Raw genomic sequence first — 18070 nt, 5'->3', positions numbered from 1 at the left:
CATCTGCCCTGGGGTGAACGCGGCGCGTGCCGTACCGGTGCCGTACCGCTGAGAGGCAGGTTGCCGTAACGCTGAGGGAGGGAAGGTCCCTAGTAGGGGCAAGTGTTCAGCCGTGGTAAAGGAAGATAAACAGCGTCTAATTTGCTAATTGCGAAGGTAAACGCTCATTAGAGGTTGCATCAGACTGGTGTTCGCAGCGTGAACTTAGTTAACAAGAGCAAGTATGATGGGGGAGTTTGAAGCTGGCAAACGTGCAAAGAATTCTGGAAATTTGGCGGCGACTTTAATGGGCCAGAAATGATGGCGGCGTGCTTAAAAACTGTTGTGATGAGACGGGTCTCGACGGGCCGTGTTTTCCGCAATGGAACAGCACCTTCACACGGTTAAAGGTGGCAATGAGAGGGTCGGAGTGGGCTGATTAATCGGAGCTCTTGACGCCGCTGTAGTAGGAATGGCGACGTTTCGGAGCCGACGTGGCGGGGACGACTTGGAGGAGATGGGGAGATGCCATCGGGGGAAGCGTTTACTCTGCCCCCTCCCCCGTTTCACTGGTATACCGTCCTGGGAAGGGTCCGCGATTTGGGAAGGGCGTCTGTCTCCCATGGGTCGGCCTCGTTACGTGTACACTGGCGACACCCAGCAAAGCCGGCACGCTTTGGTGGCATAGAGCTTCTCCAGTGCATCTTCACACCTCTTTCTACTGCCTGTGGTATTGTGGTAATCAAACCTTTGAAGCTGACACTTGCAGACTGGGGTACAAAGAACGCCTCTTCTTGGGGGTCGAGTCCGGGGATGCAGGGCACCCTGGGGGGCAGGGTGGCTAGGAGGGGCTCGAGGGGAGAGGGAGAAGGGGTCAGGGGGTGCCTCATCAGGATCAGGATGTGGGAAGAGGTCCAAATACTTGCTGCAGATGAGAGGGAAGGGGAAAGAAAGTCTCAGGTCTGGCGCCACGTGGGATGAGGGAGATGCATCAATTAATACTGACTGGTGGGGTGTGAAATATAGGTCCCACGTATAAAAAGGGCGGGAAGATGACAGCTTACTAAAATTGTTTGAGGAAAGACATACCGAGCAGGCAGTGTTGTGTGCTGTGAAAGACACGTGTTGGACACTCTGTCATTACCGGCCTCTGATCCGGCCCTGTTGCCACAGGTAAGGCTTACAGTTTATTTCATGTGCACCAGTACGTCACCAGGCGCCATACAGACAGGACAACCGCCATCATGAACCTTTCAAAGCACGACATAACCAACTAACCACTGATGTTGATATGACCAACCTGATGTCACCATTGGCATACCCAGGTCACTGTAAACTCTAAAATAACCAACTCACTGTCATCACTGACATAACCAGCCCGTTGTCACCGCTTGCAACCGTCTTAACTAACATAGCCATACACTGTAAACACTGACATAACCACCCACTGTCATCACTGACATGACCACCCACTGCCATCACTAACATAACCACCCTCTGCCATCACTGACATAACCACCCTCTCTCATCACTGACATAACCACCCTCTGCCACCACTGACATGACCACCCACAGCCATCACTAACATAACCACCCTCTGCCATCACTGACATAACCACTAACTGTCATCACTGACATAACCACCCTCTCTCATCACTGACATAACCACCCTCTCTCATCACTGACATAATCATCCGCTGTTATAACTGACATAACCACCCACTGTCTTCACTGACATAACCACCCTCTGTCATCACTGACATAATCATCCGCTGTTATAACTGACATAACCACCCACTGTCTTCACTGACATAACCACCCTCTGTCTTCACTGACATAACCACCCTCTGTTATGACTGACATAACCACCCTCTGTTATGACTGACATAACCACCCTCTGTTATGACTGACATAACCACCCTCTGTTATGACTGACATAACCACCCTCTCTCATCACTGACATAACCACCCTCTGTTATGACTGACATAACCACCCTCTGTAATGACTGACATAACCACCCTCTGTTATGACTGACATAACCACCCGATGCCATCACTGACATAACCACCCTCTGTTATGACTGACATAACCACCCTCTGTTATAACTGACATAACCACCCACTGTCTTCACTGACATAACCACCCTCTGTTATGACTGACATAACCACCCACTGTCATCACTGACATAACCACCCTCTGTTATGACTGACATAACCACCCTCTGTTATGACTGACATAACCACCCTCTGTTATGACTGACATAACCACCCGATGCCATCACTGACATTACCACCCTCTGTTATGACTGACATAACCACCCTCTGTTATAACTGACATAACCCACCCACTGACATCTTCTGTTATGACTGACATAACCACCCTCTGTTATGACTGACATAACCACCCTCTGTTATGACTGACATAACCACCCTCTGTTATAACTGACATAACCACCCACTGTCTTCACTGACATAACCACCCTCTGTTATGACTGACATAACCACCCGATGTCATCACTGACATAACCACCCTCTGTTATGACTGACATAATCATCCGCTGTTATAACTGACAAAACCTCTCACTGTCATCACTGACATAACCACCCGCTGCCATCACTGACATAACCACCCGCTGTCATCACTGACATAACCACCCGCTGCCATCACTGACATAACCACCCGCTGTCATCACTGACATGACCACCCGCTGCCATCACTGACATAACCACCCACTGACATAACCTCTCACTGTCATCACTGACATAACCACTCACTGTCTTCACTGACATGACCACCCAATGTCATCACTGACATGACCACTCTCTGTCATCACTGACATGACCACTCGCTGCCATCACTGACATAACCACCCACTGACATAACCACCCACTGTCATCACTGACATAACCACTCACTGTCTTCACTGACATAACCACTCGCTGCCATCACTGACATAACCACCCACTGACATAACCACCCACTGTCATCACTGACATAACCACTCACTGACATAACCACCCACTGTCATCACTGACATAACCACCCACTGTCATCACTGACATAACCACCCGCTGTCATCACTGACATGACCACCCGCTGCCATCACTGACATAACCACCCACTGACATAACCTCTCACTGTCATCACTGACATAACCACTCACTGTCTTCACTGACATGACCACCCAATGTCATCACTGACATGACCACTCTCTGTCATCACTGACATGACCACTCGCTGCCATCACTGACATAACCACCCACTGACATAACCACCCACTGTCGTCACTGACATAACCACTCACTGTCTTCACTGACATAACCACTCGCTGCCATCACTGACATAACCACCCACTGACATAACCAACCACTGTCATCACTGACATAACCACTCACTGACATAACCACCCACTGTCTTCACTGACATAACCACCCACTGTCATCACTGACATAACCACCCACTGTCATCACTGACATAACCACTCACTGTCTTCACTGACATAACCACTCGCTGCCATCACTGACATAACCACCCACTGACATAACCACCAACTGTCATCACTGACATAACCACCCACTGACATAACCACCCACTGTCATCACTGACATAACCACTCACTGTCTTCACTGACATAACCACTCGCTGCCATCACTGACATAACCACCCACTGACATAACCACCCACTGTCATCACTGACATAACCACTCACTGTCTTCACTGACATAACCACCCTCTGTCATCACTGACATAACCACCCTCTGTCTTCACTGACATAACCACCCACTGTCTTCACTGACATAACCACCCACTGACATAACCACCCACTGTCATCACTGACATAACCACCCACTGCCATCACCGACATCCCATGGCACATGGCACATTGAAAAAGGCATGGAAGTAGGTTAGTATCGCTTCTCCTTGTCGAACCGTCCTCGCGGTCCATGTTGTACACGATGGAACGTCTGAATGTGTCGTGTAATTGTTCTGATCGGAAACGGGCTTCATTAGTCAGACAATTGAGTGTCTTTGCAATATACCGTTCTACCTAGAGTAGTGAGTGACATTGACCCAATACCGCTCCACTGTTAGCATACAAACAAGTGACTATCCGTGCAATACCGCACAACTACTGGTAGGGAGACAAATGACTATCCATGCTCTACCGCTCCACTACTGGTAGAGAGACAAATGACTATCCATGTTATACCGCTCTACTGTTAGTATAGAAACAAATGACTATCTGTGCAATACCGCTCCACTACTGGTAGAGAGACAAGTGACTATCCATGCTCTACCGCTCCACTACTGGTAGGGAGACAAATGACTATCCATGCAATACCGCTCCACTACTGGTAGGGAGACAAATGACTATCCATGCAATACCGCACAACTACTGGTAGAGAGACAAGTGACTATCCATGCAATACCGCACAACTACTGGTAGAGAGACAAGTGACTATCCATGCTATACCGCACAACTACTGGTAGAGAGACAAATGACTATCCATGCAATACCGCACAACTACTGGTAGAGAGACAAATGACTATCCATGCTATACCGCACAACTACTGGTAGAGAGACAAATGACTATCCATGCAATACCGCACAACTACTGGTAGAGAGACAAGTGACTATCCAAGTGACTATCCGTGCTCTACCGCTCCACTACTGGTAGAGAGACAAGTGACTATGCTACCACTACTGGCACAACTACTGGTAGAGAGACAAGTGACTATCCATGTTATACCGCACAACTACTACTGGTAGAGAGACAAATGACTATCCATGCTCTACCGCTCCACTACTGGTAGAGAGACAAGTGACTATCCATGCTCTACCGCTCCACTACTGGTAGAGAGACAAGTGACTATCCATGCTATACCGCTCCACTACTGGTAGAGAGACAAATGACTATCCATGCTCTACCGCTCCACTACTGGTAGAGAGACAAGTGACTATCCATGTTATACCGCTCTACTGTTAGTATAGAAACAAATGACTATCTGTGCAATACCGCTCCACTACTGGTAGAGAGACAAATGACTATCCGTGCAATACCGCACAACTACTGGTAGAGAGACAAATGACTATCCATGCTCTACCGCTCCACTACTGGTAGAGAGACAAGTGACTATCCATGCTATACCGCTCCACTACTGGTAGGGAGACAAATGACTATCCATGCTCTACCGCTCCACTACTGGTAGAGAGACAAGTGAGGGCTATCCATGTTATACCGCTCTACTGTTAGTATAGAAACAAATGACTATCTGTGCAATACCGCTCCACTACTGGTAGAGAGACAAGTGACTATCAGTGCTGTACCGCTCCACTACTGGTAGAGAGACAAGTGACCATCCATGCTATACCGCTCAACTACTGGTAGAGAGACAAGTGACTAATGACTATCTGTGCAATACCACTCCACTACTAGTATAGAAAGAAGTGACTATCTGTGCAATACCGCTCCTCGACTAATTGCGAGATTTGTAGGGCACAGAACTGATAGTTAATAGGTATAAATGATATTTACTTTTCTTCTATATATATATATATATTTGTTTGTTGTGATTATACACCTCTTTATCCTATGTTTATGTGTACATTATCTTTTCGAAAACAGTTCTGCGACAAGGTATATTTACTATAAGACTGAGTGTATTAATTAGCTGCGAGCGTGGTGCCGCGGAGTAGGGAGTATGGTGTTCCCCTACACAGCAGGCTCTGGCAGCAGGTGGGGAGCCAGCCCGGGCCGCGTGCCAAGCTATCTGCAATGGCGACTCAATGTCGTCGGTCTGAGACAACATGGCAGCCAAATGAACGGCAGGAAAGAAGACTTTTACAGGAGAATCTCTCGCCATCATGTTGGTGTGTTTTTGTTGAGACTAGTCATAACATAATTAGTTGAGTTTTGATCGAATGAGCGTTCGTCTGTGTAGGGGAATGTGTCTCCAAGCGCCACGCCAGCGTGGGGTCCGTCCGACGTGATAGATCTGTATACTATATCTGGGGGACTTGTCAGTACTCACACTGGTCTGCCCACTTGAATACATCTACATCTGTGCAGCCAGGCCTGGACTCGGGGTGTTACCGCTGATGCATTCTAGGTCTAACTTCCAGACACAACAGACTTAGCCAAATGGTGGGAGGACATGGTATCATACCTGAACGTATCACTCGCCACATACAGACAGTACGGGGTAATGCTGTTACATAAGAGTGAGTGAGTGAGTTGGGTTTACGGCACTTACTATATCATGCATATTAGGATATTAGACCAGTGAGCATTAAAGAGTTGTCCCAACTTAGTGAGCATTGAATAGTTATCCCGACTAGCGAGCTTTGAATAATTGGCCCGACAAGCGAGCTTTGAATAATTGGCCCGACAAGCGAGCTTTGAATAATTGACCGGACTAGTGAGCATTGAATAATTGGCCCGACTAGTGAGCATTGAATAGTTTTCCAGACTAGTGAGCATTGAATAGTTGGCCCGACTAGTGAGCATTGAATAGTTGGCCGGACTAGTGAGCATTGAATAGTTGGCCCGACTAGTGAGCATTGAATAGTTGGCCCGACTAGTGAGCATTGAATAGTTGACCCCACCATAGAGCATTGAATAGTTGGCCCGTCTACTGAACATTGAATAGCATATCATGACATAAGTGATGTACTGCTGGCTATCGTGACATAAGAGATGTACTGCTGGCTATCGTGACATAAGTGATGTACTGCTGGCTATCGTGACATAAGTGATGTACTGCTGGCTATCGTGACATAAGTGATATACTGCTGGCTATCGTGACATAAGTGATATACTGCTGGCTATCGTGACATAAGAGATGTACTGCTGGCTATCGTGACATAAGTGATGTACTGCTGGCTATCGTGACATAAGTGATGTACTGCTGGCTATCGTGATATAGGTGATGTACTGCTGGCTATCGTGACATAAGTGATTTACTGCTGGCCAGCAGGACATAAGTGATGTACTGCTGGCTATCGTGACATAGGTGATGTACTGCTGGCTATCGTGACATAGGTGATGTACTGCTGGCTATCGTGACATAAGTGATGTACTGCTGGCTATCGTGACATAAGTGATGTACTGCTGGCTATCGTGACATAAGTGATGTACTGCTGGCTATCGTGACATAAGTGATGTACAGCTGGTTATCGTGACATCAGTGATGTACTGCTGGCTATCGTGACATAAGAGATGTACTGCTGGCTATCGTGACATAGGTGATGTACTGCTGGCTATCGTGACATAAGTGATCTACTGCCGTCAGGAGTGATGTAGGATATTCACTTTTGTGATTGTTGATATACGTGGGGCAGAAAAGGTCTGAGTCTGATGTACGTTGATGGAGTTGGTTGCTCAATAGTTTTCAACATAATAAAAAAACCCACCCCCAACCCCCACCACCCCATCGGAACACGATTTACCTTCTTGGAAGCATAAGAGGGGTTGAGTGGGTATTAGATGTGTCCACTGCTCTGACAGTTGTTTAGTCTGTGACTGATGGGATAATCACCCAAGTCTGACCCATCATTACAATTTGTTTTACAAAATCAGCTGGTCTGCTTTTAAACGACGTAAAGTCCCATGAGAAACACGAGAAACGTAACGTGATCAGGAGTCAGAAGTCTAATGATCCAGCTTGCTGAAACCTTCGTTATGCCCAGCTCATTCCCCATAAGGCGCGGTTGGGTAGTCCAGTGGTTAAAGCTTTCGATCGTCACACCAAAGATCCGGGTTCGATTCCCCACATGGGTACAATATGTGAAGCACATTTCTGGTGTCCTCCGCCGTGATAGTGTTGGAATATTGTTGAAAAGTGGCGTAAAACTAAACTCGCTCATTCCTCAGAATGTTCTCAACCCCCTCATGTTTTGCCTACGTGGCGTGTGGTTAGGCACCCACCATCTATAATCGTATCACGTATTGCATCAACTAGTGCCTTAGTGGTAGTTGAGTTTCTTCAGTGGTGGAGGTTGGAGGGCTTCCTGATCTTGGATCATCTTCACGGCGCCTCCTCCCCGTTGAGTTCCCCTGTCCGGACTTCACTGTGGCATCATCCCCTGAAGACAGCAACAATGAATGTCTGATCACACTTGGGCTGGAAGAAACATGCTGTCTGCGTGGTTGTGTGTAGTCGTATACTGAAGCCTGATAGTATGGGTTGTTATTGTACTGAATAAATATGCAAGAATATGGTAAACTTCCTGGTGACCCATAAATCGTAATGCAGCAACTTTAAAACCCTAAAGTCTGACTGACCAAGTCTCCACTCTATATCCAGCCCAATTTTCCCCTAACCACACACAAGACCAGGCCCCCATTACCTGCCCCCGGGGCAATATACCTACGTATACCTACCCCCCTACACGCGTTAGCTCGGGGCAGGAGGTTGTCAAGAAGGGACAAGTGAGTGACAGCCTCGTCACTATCGTCAACGACAGTAGTTAGCGTTTCAAGCTAGTAATAGACACAGTCTCTATCCCGGGAACATGAACGGAGACAGGTGCCCGTTAAGATCATCATAAAACTCCCCTACTCGTCCTTCTTGTGAACGGGATATAGTCAGGGTCCTCCAACAACAAAGATGTCCGTTGTCACCTAATCCGTCAGTTGGAGACTGATCAAAGTGTACAACTATTATGTGCCTGCCTCGGTGCCAGACCTTGGCAGACTTCCTGCTGCCCTATCAGGCATGCTCCGTTACGTATTTACGAAAAATACAACAATTTGGAGTGCGAACCAATTCGTAATCATCGACTTCCTAATAACAGTGACAGGGTAGTAGTTGTCTGATGCACTGGGGTGGCGGTGTTCCAGGGTGGGGGTAAAGATGTACTGGGAGGTGGCGATGTTACAGGGTTGGGGTAACGATGTACTTGGGTAACGATGTACTGAGGGGTGGCGATGTTACAGGGTGGGGTAACGATGTACTGGGGTGGCGATGTTCCAGGGTGAGGGTAACGATGTACTGAGGTGGCGATGTTACAGGGAAGGGGTAACGATGTACTGGGGGTGGTGGGGTGTTCCAGGGTGGGGGTAACGATGTACCGATGTACTGAGGGTGGCGATGTTACAGGGTGGGGGTAACGATGTACTGAAGTGGCGGTGTTACAGGGTGGGGTAACGATGTACTGAGGGGTGGCGATGTTACAGGGTGGGGGTAACGATGTACTGAGGTGGCGATGTTACAGGGAAGGGGTAACGATGTACTGAGGGGTGGCGGTGTTACAGGGTGGGGGTAACGATGTAATGGGGATGGCGGTGTTCCAGGGTGGGGTAATGATGTACTGAGGGGTGGCGGTGTTCCAGGGTGGGGGTAACGATGTACTGAGGGGTGCCGGTGTTACAGGGTTGGGGTAACGATGTACTGAGGGGTGGCGATGTTCCAGGAAGGGGTAACGATGTACTGAGGTGCCGGGGTTCCAGGGTGGGGGTAACGATGTACTCGGGGGTGGCGATGTTACAGGGTGGGGGTAACGATGTACTGAGGGGTGGCGGTGTTACAGGGTGGGGATAACGTTGTACTGGGGGCAGGCGATGTTCCAGGGAAGGGGTAACGATGTACTGGGGGGTGGCGATGTTCCAGGGTGGGGGCGACGATGTACTGAGGGGTGCCGGTGTTACAGGGAAGGGGTAACGATGTACTGGGGTGGCACCATCTCAATGTGTTTTATGTGAATACTATCCGTGGAATGATTGGCAATGAACAAACCATGCAGACTAAAATATAATTTTGGAAGTTCAAGAAAAGAGAGGTAGGGATTTTACGAGAGCCTTTTTCGACTGAAGATTGCTAAGAGGTTCGAACCATTTCCCAGTCGTTGGCCAACAAACCCAAGATAGTCCTGAGAATTGCCTTCCGTATGTAGCATGTGTGGTGAACGTTTATATGGTATATAGCATGTGTGGTGAAAGTTTATATGGTATATAGCATGTCTGGTGAACGTTTATATGGTATATAGCACGTCTGGTGAACGTGTATATGGTATATAGCATGTGTGGTGAACGTTTATATGGTATATAGCATGTGTGGTGAAAGTTTATATGGTATATAGCACGTCTGGTGAACGTTTATATGGTATATAGCACGTCTGGTGAATGTGTATATGGTATATAGCACGTCTGGTGAACGTTTATATGGTATATAGCACGTCTGGTGAACGTTTATATGGTATATAGCACGTCTGGTGAACGTCTATATGGTATATAACTCGTCTGGTGAATGTTTATATGGTATATAGCACGTCTGGTGAATGTTTATATGGTATATAGCACGTCAGGTGAATGTTTATATGGTATATAACACGTCTGGTGAACGCCATGGTATATAGCATGTCTGGTGAACGTTTATATGGTATATAGCACGTCTGGTGAACGTTTATATGGTCAATAGCACGTCTGGTGAACGTTTTTATGGTATATAGCATGTCTGGTGAACGTTTATATGGTATATAGCACGTCTGGTGAATGTTTATATGGTATATAGCATGTCTGGTGAATGTCTATATGGTATATAGCATGTCTGGTGAACGTATATATGGTATATAGCACGTCTGGTGAACGTTTATATGGTATATAGCACGTCTGGTGAACGTTTATATGGTATATAGCACGTCTGGTGAACGTTTATATGGTATATAGCATGTGTGGAGACAGGCTCCTTCAACACAGGTGTTTACCCAGGAGTCGGCGAAGGAGGGAGAAAGTCAAAACCATGTCAATTTCACTTCAAGTTAGTGTTAGCACTCAAATGATGCAATTTAGCAGTAATTAGACCACAGGAGAGATGTGGTGGCTCTGTCAGCTTACCATTGTGTAGTTACAAGGTAAAAGACATATTCTACAACCGGTGTTTTAGGACAACACTGCTGTGTGTGTGTGGAGCTTTAACTAGGCACAGGGCGAATATAGGAGTTTTGGACGCCCAGCGTATTCGAAAAGGTACGATACACATGACATACTGAATTCTTGGACTTGATTAGGTTATCAGTATGCATCCATTAAATAAAACAGTTATTTATATATAGTTCTGGTGTTGAGGGGGTGGTGGGGTAGCCTAGTGGTTAAAACGTTCGTTCGTCACGCCGAAGACACGGGTTCGATTCCCCATATGGGTACAATGTGTGAAGCCCATTTCTGGTGTCCCCCGCCGTGATATTGCTGGAATATTGCTAAAAGCGGTGTAAAACTAAACTCACTCACTCTGGCGTTGAAAACATGGCCGCAAATGATTCAGTTTGATTGTTTACACATCAACAAGATCAGTGTGCTTGGACGGGTGATCCTTCCTCTGAATCTCGTATGGGGTTTGGGGAATTAATGTACCAGGCGCTTGTATTGTCGTGTGAACTGAATACACTGATCGTGAAGAACACTTGGACAGTGACACACAATATTAACAACAAACCTCTTACTACCAGGCACCGGTGTGTGGGGGCCAAGCTGACCCAGCTGTACTATTCCACACCAGGGCAAGTATAGCCTATTTTCAAGCGAACACGAGGACAGTAGAACCCTACTGTCTATGTGTTATAATGTAACCACATTTCACGGAGAGTGCAGCTCATTCTGTATTTTTTGTTTGTTAATGTAACACGTCAGTAAAATATTCTATTTGGATATTCTTGATTGAATTGACACTACTGTAAAAGGTTGGTGGGGTGAGATGACGACCCAATCTGGCGCCGAGGGGGCGTCTCCCTCCCCACCCCATCACACAACACCGTCGACATTACCTGCGTGAATACGGTCAGCTGGGCGGCAGGATCAAAGAATGCAATGAGACGTGACGATATGTATGTAAACACGGTAACGTTCCTGTCTGCCGCTGTAGTCGGAAATCACTACACCTTACATCGCTACCGGGAAAGCTTAAGGCAGATATTTTAATTGGTTTATTCAAGTACTCGTCTATTGTCATGTCATACCAATTTCCATTCATCTTTTTCTCATCAATATTTGTCAAGAGACACTCATGTATAGCACAATTTGACTGACACCATGCATAGTAAACCAGATTCCGCGATGATAGTCCACCGAATGCGGAGTAACTACATTTAACTTGATTTTAAAAAGGAGTAAAACTTGCAAGTCAGCTTTTTAAAATTAAGGTCCCTATCGTTTTCTAAACAGTGACATTTATTGTGCAATAACATAGCAAAACAGTACATGTGTTGGTCAACGGTTTTGTTTATGTCGGTAAAGGCTTGAACAAACCTTGGATAAAATGTTCGTGTTTTGATAACATGACTGGCGTACCTTTACCAGTGGCCTCTGGGTTAGAAATGTGTGTTTGAAAGTAACAGTCATTGTGCAGTGTTGTTGACGATGTTGCTGTCGTCAAGGAGTGGTTGTCGTGAGTACTACGCCAGCAACGCTATGCCCAGACGACCACGGAATCCCGACTACAAGTCGCTGTAACAAAGCCTGTGAACATTTCAGGTGTCTGATTACCTCTGCAACCTGAGAAAATCTTGATTAAAAGCAGCAGGTGCCCCTCCCCCTTCAAGGCGGCGATCCCGGCGTCAGAGCGAGACTGCAACCCAGTGAGGTGCCACCCAGGCTCGGCCCTAATCCTGGGATCACTGTCACCAGAGTCCAGTCAGGGTCTGCAGGCTTCATTAGCTTCTACTGTAACATCGGGTAATGCGCAGACGTCAGACGCTCAACTCGGTGAAATAGGGATATTAGATGGAGGTATTCTAGACTCTCAACTGGGGAAGATGGAGGTATTCTAGACTCTCAACTAGGGAAGATGGGGATATACTAGACTCTCAACTCGGGAGGATGGGGATATACTAGACTCTCAACTAGGGAAGATAGGGATATACTAGACTCTGAACTCGAAGAGATGGAAATATACTAGATTCTCAACTAGGGAAGATTGGGGATATACTAGACTCAAAACTCGTAGAGATGGGGATATACTAGACTCTCAACTCGGGAAGATGGAGATACACTAGACTCTCAACTCGGGAAGATGGAGATACACTAGACTCTCAACTCGGACAGATGGGGATATACTAGACACTCACTTCGGGAAGATGGAGATACACTAGACTCTCAACTCGGAGAGATGGAGATACACTAGACACTCAACTCGGACAGATGGGGATATACTAGACGCTCAACTCGGGAAGATGGAGATACACTAGACTCTCAACTCGGAGAGATGGGGATATACTAGACACTCAACTCGGAGAGATGGGGATATACTAGACTCTCAACTCAGGAAGATGGGGATACACTAGACTCTCAACTCGGACAGATGGAGATACACTAGACTCTCAACTCGGAGAGATGGGGATATACTAGACACTCAACTCGGAGAGATGGGGATATACTAGACTCTCAACACGGGAAGATGGAGATATACTAGACACTCACTTCGGGAAGATGGAGATACACTAGACACTCAACTCGGACAGATGGGGATATACTAGACACTCAACTCGGGAAGATGGAGATACACTAGACTCTCAACTCGGAGAGATGGGGATATACTAGACACTCAACTCGGAGAGATGGGGATATACTAGACACTCAACTCGGAGAGATGGGGATATACTAGACACTCAACTCGGAGAGATTGGGATATACTAGACTCTCAACTCAGGAAGATGGAGATACACTAGACTCTCAACTCGGACAGATGGGGGTATACTAGACACTCAACTCGGACAGATGGGGATATCCTAGACACTCAGCTCGGGAAGATGGATATACACTAGACTCTCAACTCGGACAGATGGGGATATACTAGACACTCAACTCGGAGAGATGGGGATACACTAGACTCTCAACTCGGGCAGATGGGGATATACTAGACACTCAACTCGGAGAGATGGGGATATACTAGACTCTCAACTCGGGAAGATGGGAATATACTAGACTCTCAACTCGGGAAGATGGGGATATACTAGACTCTCAACTCGGGGAGATATATTTAATGCTCGATTCATGGAAATGGGGACACACTCGTCGCTTAAATCGGAAGAGAAGAAAGATCAACAGGACGTTTAGGTCGGAAGAGACGAACCAGACAATCAAGTCGAACGAGAGCCTCTCCGAAACAGATCGAGTCAGATTAATCACGGTATTAAATAGAGCTACTGTACATACAATAGAGCTACTGTACATACAACAGAGCTACTGTACACACAATAGAGCTACTGTACATACAATAGCGCTACTGTACATACAGCAGAGCTACTGTACATATAACAGAGCTACTGTACATACAATAGCGCTACTGTACATACAGCAGAGCTACTGTACATACAATAGAGCTACTGTACATACAATAGAGCTACTGTACATACAATAGAGCTACTGTACATACAATAGAGCTACTGTACATACAACAGAGCTACTGTACACACAACAGAGCTACTGTACACACAACAGAGCTACTGTACATACAATAGCGCTACTGTACATACAATAGAGCTACTGTACATACAGCAGAGCTACTGTACATACAGCAGAGCTACTGTACATACAATAGAGCTACTGTACATACAACAGAGCTACTGTACACACAACAGAGCTACTGTACATACAACAGAGCTACTGTACATACAATAGAGCTACTGTACATACAACAGAGCTACTGTGCATACAATAGCGCTACTGTACATACAATAGAGCTACTGTACATACAGTAGAGCTACTGTACACACAATAGAGCTACTGTACATACAGCAGGGCTACTGTACATACAATAGAGCTACTGTACATACAATAGAGCTACTGTACATACAATAGAGCTACTGTACATACAGCAGAGCTACTGTACATACAGCAGAGCTACTGTACATATAACAGAGCTATTGTACATACAATAGAGATACTTTACATACAATAGAAATACTCTACATACAATAGAGCGTTCATGTCTCGTGCTTGCTGAGAGTCTATTGCCAAATAACGTGGACTGGTTCGCATGAGGGCGTCATTGTATATACATAGATAATGCTCATGCCATCGCTCACTGGTTTGTTTGGTCCAACTAGAACTGCGCCGTAAAACAATGCATGCAGATCGCCGCTCCAAAATGAAAGAGGAATGACTATGATGTTATAGATTAGTGCGCCTTGAACACTGATGGGCAACAGGGTTGTATTGGGATTACAAGGTCAACATGGCGACACTTCGAGGTGTTGCGTGCCGGGTTGTAAACAGTGAAGACTAATTAATGACTGACAGCGGCTTACCTGACGCCACAGAGACAAGGGAACATGGCAGACCACGAAGCTCCACAGACAAGCAACTTAGCGGCCTGCTCCGACTCTCCACGCCAGGTCCTGATGTATCACGTTCAGCAAACACGCTGATCCCCCACAGCGTGACTCTAGGCAGGACGGGGTCCTGGTGGTTGGGGTGGACCTGTGGGCTGGATGGGGGGTGTCCTAAGTTTTGAGTACTGGAAAGGTTTATGCCATTATTTCATCTAAAACCTCACAAGAACAGTCAATAATTTTCGTGAACAGAACATTTTCTGAATATATAATACTTTACATCATTCAGATAAACAGAGTGAATCTGCACTTTGTTATGGCATAACTTTCATCAATAAGCTTGCTGTAGTACACAGGTTGACTTTCTCTGGATTGGAGAATTGTATGCCCCTCCTGTTCTCAGGCTGTGGTACCCCGTGCCAACCATGGATTGTGCCCCCCCTCTTAGACAAATGCTTAGTCTCTGAATATATATAAATTTGGGGAGTACTGCAGTTTACCGGGCGCACTTTTTCCCGGGTTCCCTAACTCTAAGGATCGTAAAAGGTGCCTTACCCTAAGGATCGTAAAGAGTGCCCCTAAACCCTAACCCTAAAGATCGTAAAGGGTGCCATACCCTAACCCTAAACGTTAACCCTAAGTATCGTAAAGGGTTGTTTGACTCTAAAGATGCAAGTGAAGGGAGACGGCTGCGCCCGGCAAAGTGCATTCTAGCCTAATTTTGATAGTAACAAACAAGCCCATTTAAATTGAAAAGGAGCCCCAGGGAGACCAGAGATTCAGATTTTCCTGAACCTGAGGAAATCTAGACTTACTTTATTTAGGGCTTTAGCACTGCAGAGAAGGCTAGGCAATATGGGAATGTGGTTCAGGGTCTGTGAGACAGACTACCCCCTCTGTACTCAGGCTGTTGTACCCTGGGTCACCAGCGGTTTACGGCTCTGTGTCCTTTTCATCTAACGGGTAGACTTTCGTCGTCTTGTGGATCGCGCATCCCCCAGCACATCCTCAGGATTGACCTCATAGCTTTTTGATGAAGTAGTTTCTCATTTTACTTTTTTTTATTTCCGGGGAGCGACATATTGTCTCCTATTGTCTGTATTGAGTACTGCAGTGTAATCTTTAAAGCTTGGCGGACGTACCGCAGCCCTTATCAAATGATTACGGGATTTCTACCCGACCGCGAGAGTGCGACGGCGTAAGGAGGAGGGCGGGGGAGGGGGAAACATCGGGATCCTCTCACACTGTGCCTTACAGCAACGATATGCGGAGTGGAATGGGGAGGGGAACTTGTCCAGATGCTGTCGGAGAAAAGAGGATGTTGAAGTCGGGTGGTTGCCTTGAGTTTGTTGCAGCCGGGGATTGATGGTTGTAGGAGTGGAATAATGTGAGGTTGATGGTTGTTGGAGCCTGGTAGGAGGATGTTGATAGTTGTTGGAGCCTGGTAGGAGGATGTTGATAGTTGTTGGAGCCTGGTAGTTTGAGTTTGTTGGAGCCTAGTAGGAGGATGTTGATAGTTGTTGGAGCCTGGCAGTTTGAGGTTGGTGGTTGTTGGAGCCTAGTAGGAGGATGTTGATAGTTGTTGGAGCCTGGTAGTTTGAGGTTGGTGGTTGTTGGAGCCTAGTAGGAGGATGTTGATAGTTGTTGGAGCCTGGTAGGAGGATGTTGATAGTTGTTGGAGCCTGGTAGTTTGAGTTTGGTGGTTGTTGGAGCCTAGTAGGTGGATGTTGGTAGTTGTTGGAGCCTGGTAGTTTGAGGTTGGTGGTTGTTGGAGCCTAGTAGGAGGATGTTGATAGTTGTTGGAGCCTGGTAGGAGGATGTTGATAGTTGTTGGAGCCTGGTAGTTTGAGGTTGGTGGTTGTTGGAGCCTGGTAGGAGGATGTTGGTAGTTGTTGGAGCCTGGTTGTTGGTGGTTGTTGGAGCCTAGTAGGAGGATGTTGATAGTTGTTGGAGCCTGGTAGGAGGATGTTGGTGGTTGTTGGAGCCTGGTAATGTGAGGTTGGTGGCTGTTGGAGCCTGGTAATGTGAGTTTGGTGGCTGCTGGGGCCATCATTGAGTGATTTGTGTTATCGTCTTCGCGTGTGGGATCTGGTGGAATATGTGGACAATCAGCAAATCGTCATAAGCCAGCATTCACCCTTTTAATCTACGAGAAAACCAACAATTCCAAGTAAACTAGCCTCCCTCACCTGTCTGACCCACAGCACTCACCGGTCTAAGCAGATGGCAAAGTGTTTTCACAGAACACACGGGAAGTGACAAATGGGTGTTTACAGCAAACACTACACGAGAGGAATGGTGTACAGTGAACCTGTTGGGGGCGATTTACTCATTACAAGGTTAAGGAGGATGGTGGTGTACTGATCATGTGTTTAGTAATCGTGTAGATAAATCTAAGGACCACAGCCCTTTACCACAAAGCGACTCTAGTGCTACAACTGGCGTAAGTCTATGTATAGGTTACGGTCACCTTTGCGCTGTACCAGCATGAAGTGAATCTGTGAGTTGGGATCAATTCAGCGTTAAGATCTCACTGTAGCGAGTGAGTGAGTGAGTTTAGTTTTACGCCGCACTCAGCAATATTCCAGCTATATGGCGGCGGTCTGTAAATAATCGAGTCTGGACCAGACAATCCAGTGATCAACAGCATGAGCATCGATCTGCGCAACTGGGAACCGTTCACATGTGTCAACCAAGTCAGCGAGCCTGACCACCCGATCCCATTAGTCGCCTCTTACGACAAGCATGGGTTACTGAAGATCAATATTCTTACCCGGACCTTCACGGGTACTCACTGTAGCCCATCCACAGAGTTCCGTTACAGA

General features: G+C 46.7%; 1 protein-coding gene across 1 annotated transcript; it reads right to left on the bottom strand.

The window, feature by feature from the left end:
• Positions 1-9231: 9231 nt before the first annotated feature.
• LOC124290215 (mucin-2-like) lies at positions 9232-17295 on the bottom strand. Its single transcript, XM_046726928.1, has 4 exons — positions 16835-17295; positions 16501-16686; positions 15222-15430; positions 9232-9650 (listed from the first exon to the last, which is right to left on the bottom strand). The coding sequence occupies exons 1-4, from the start codon at positions 17293-17295 to the stop codon at positions 9232-9234; spliced, it is 1275 nt and encodes a 424-aa protein (XP_046582884.1).
• Between the last annotated feature and the right edge of the window lie 775 nt (positions 17296-18070).

The sequence above is a fragment of the Haliotis rubra genome, unplaced genomic scaffold (assembly GCF_003918875.1).
Source record: "Haliotis rubra isolate DU_JTF1 unplaced genomic scaffold, ASM391887v1 Scf46, whole genome shotgun sequence".
In the NCBI taxonomy this organism is placed as follows: Eukaryota; Metazoa; Mollusca; class Gastropoda; order Lepetellida; family Haliotidae; genus Haliotis; species Haliotis rubra.
This window is presented reverse-complemented; position numbering and strand designations above follow the sequence as displayed.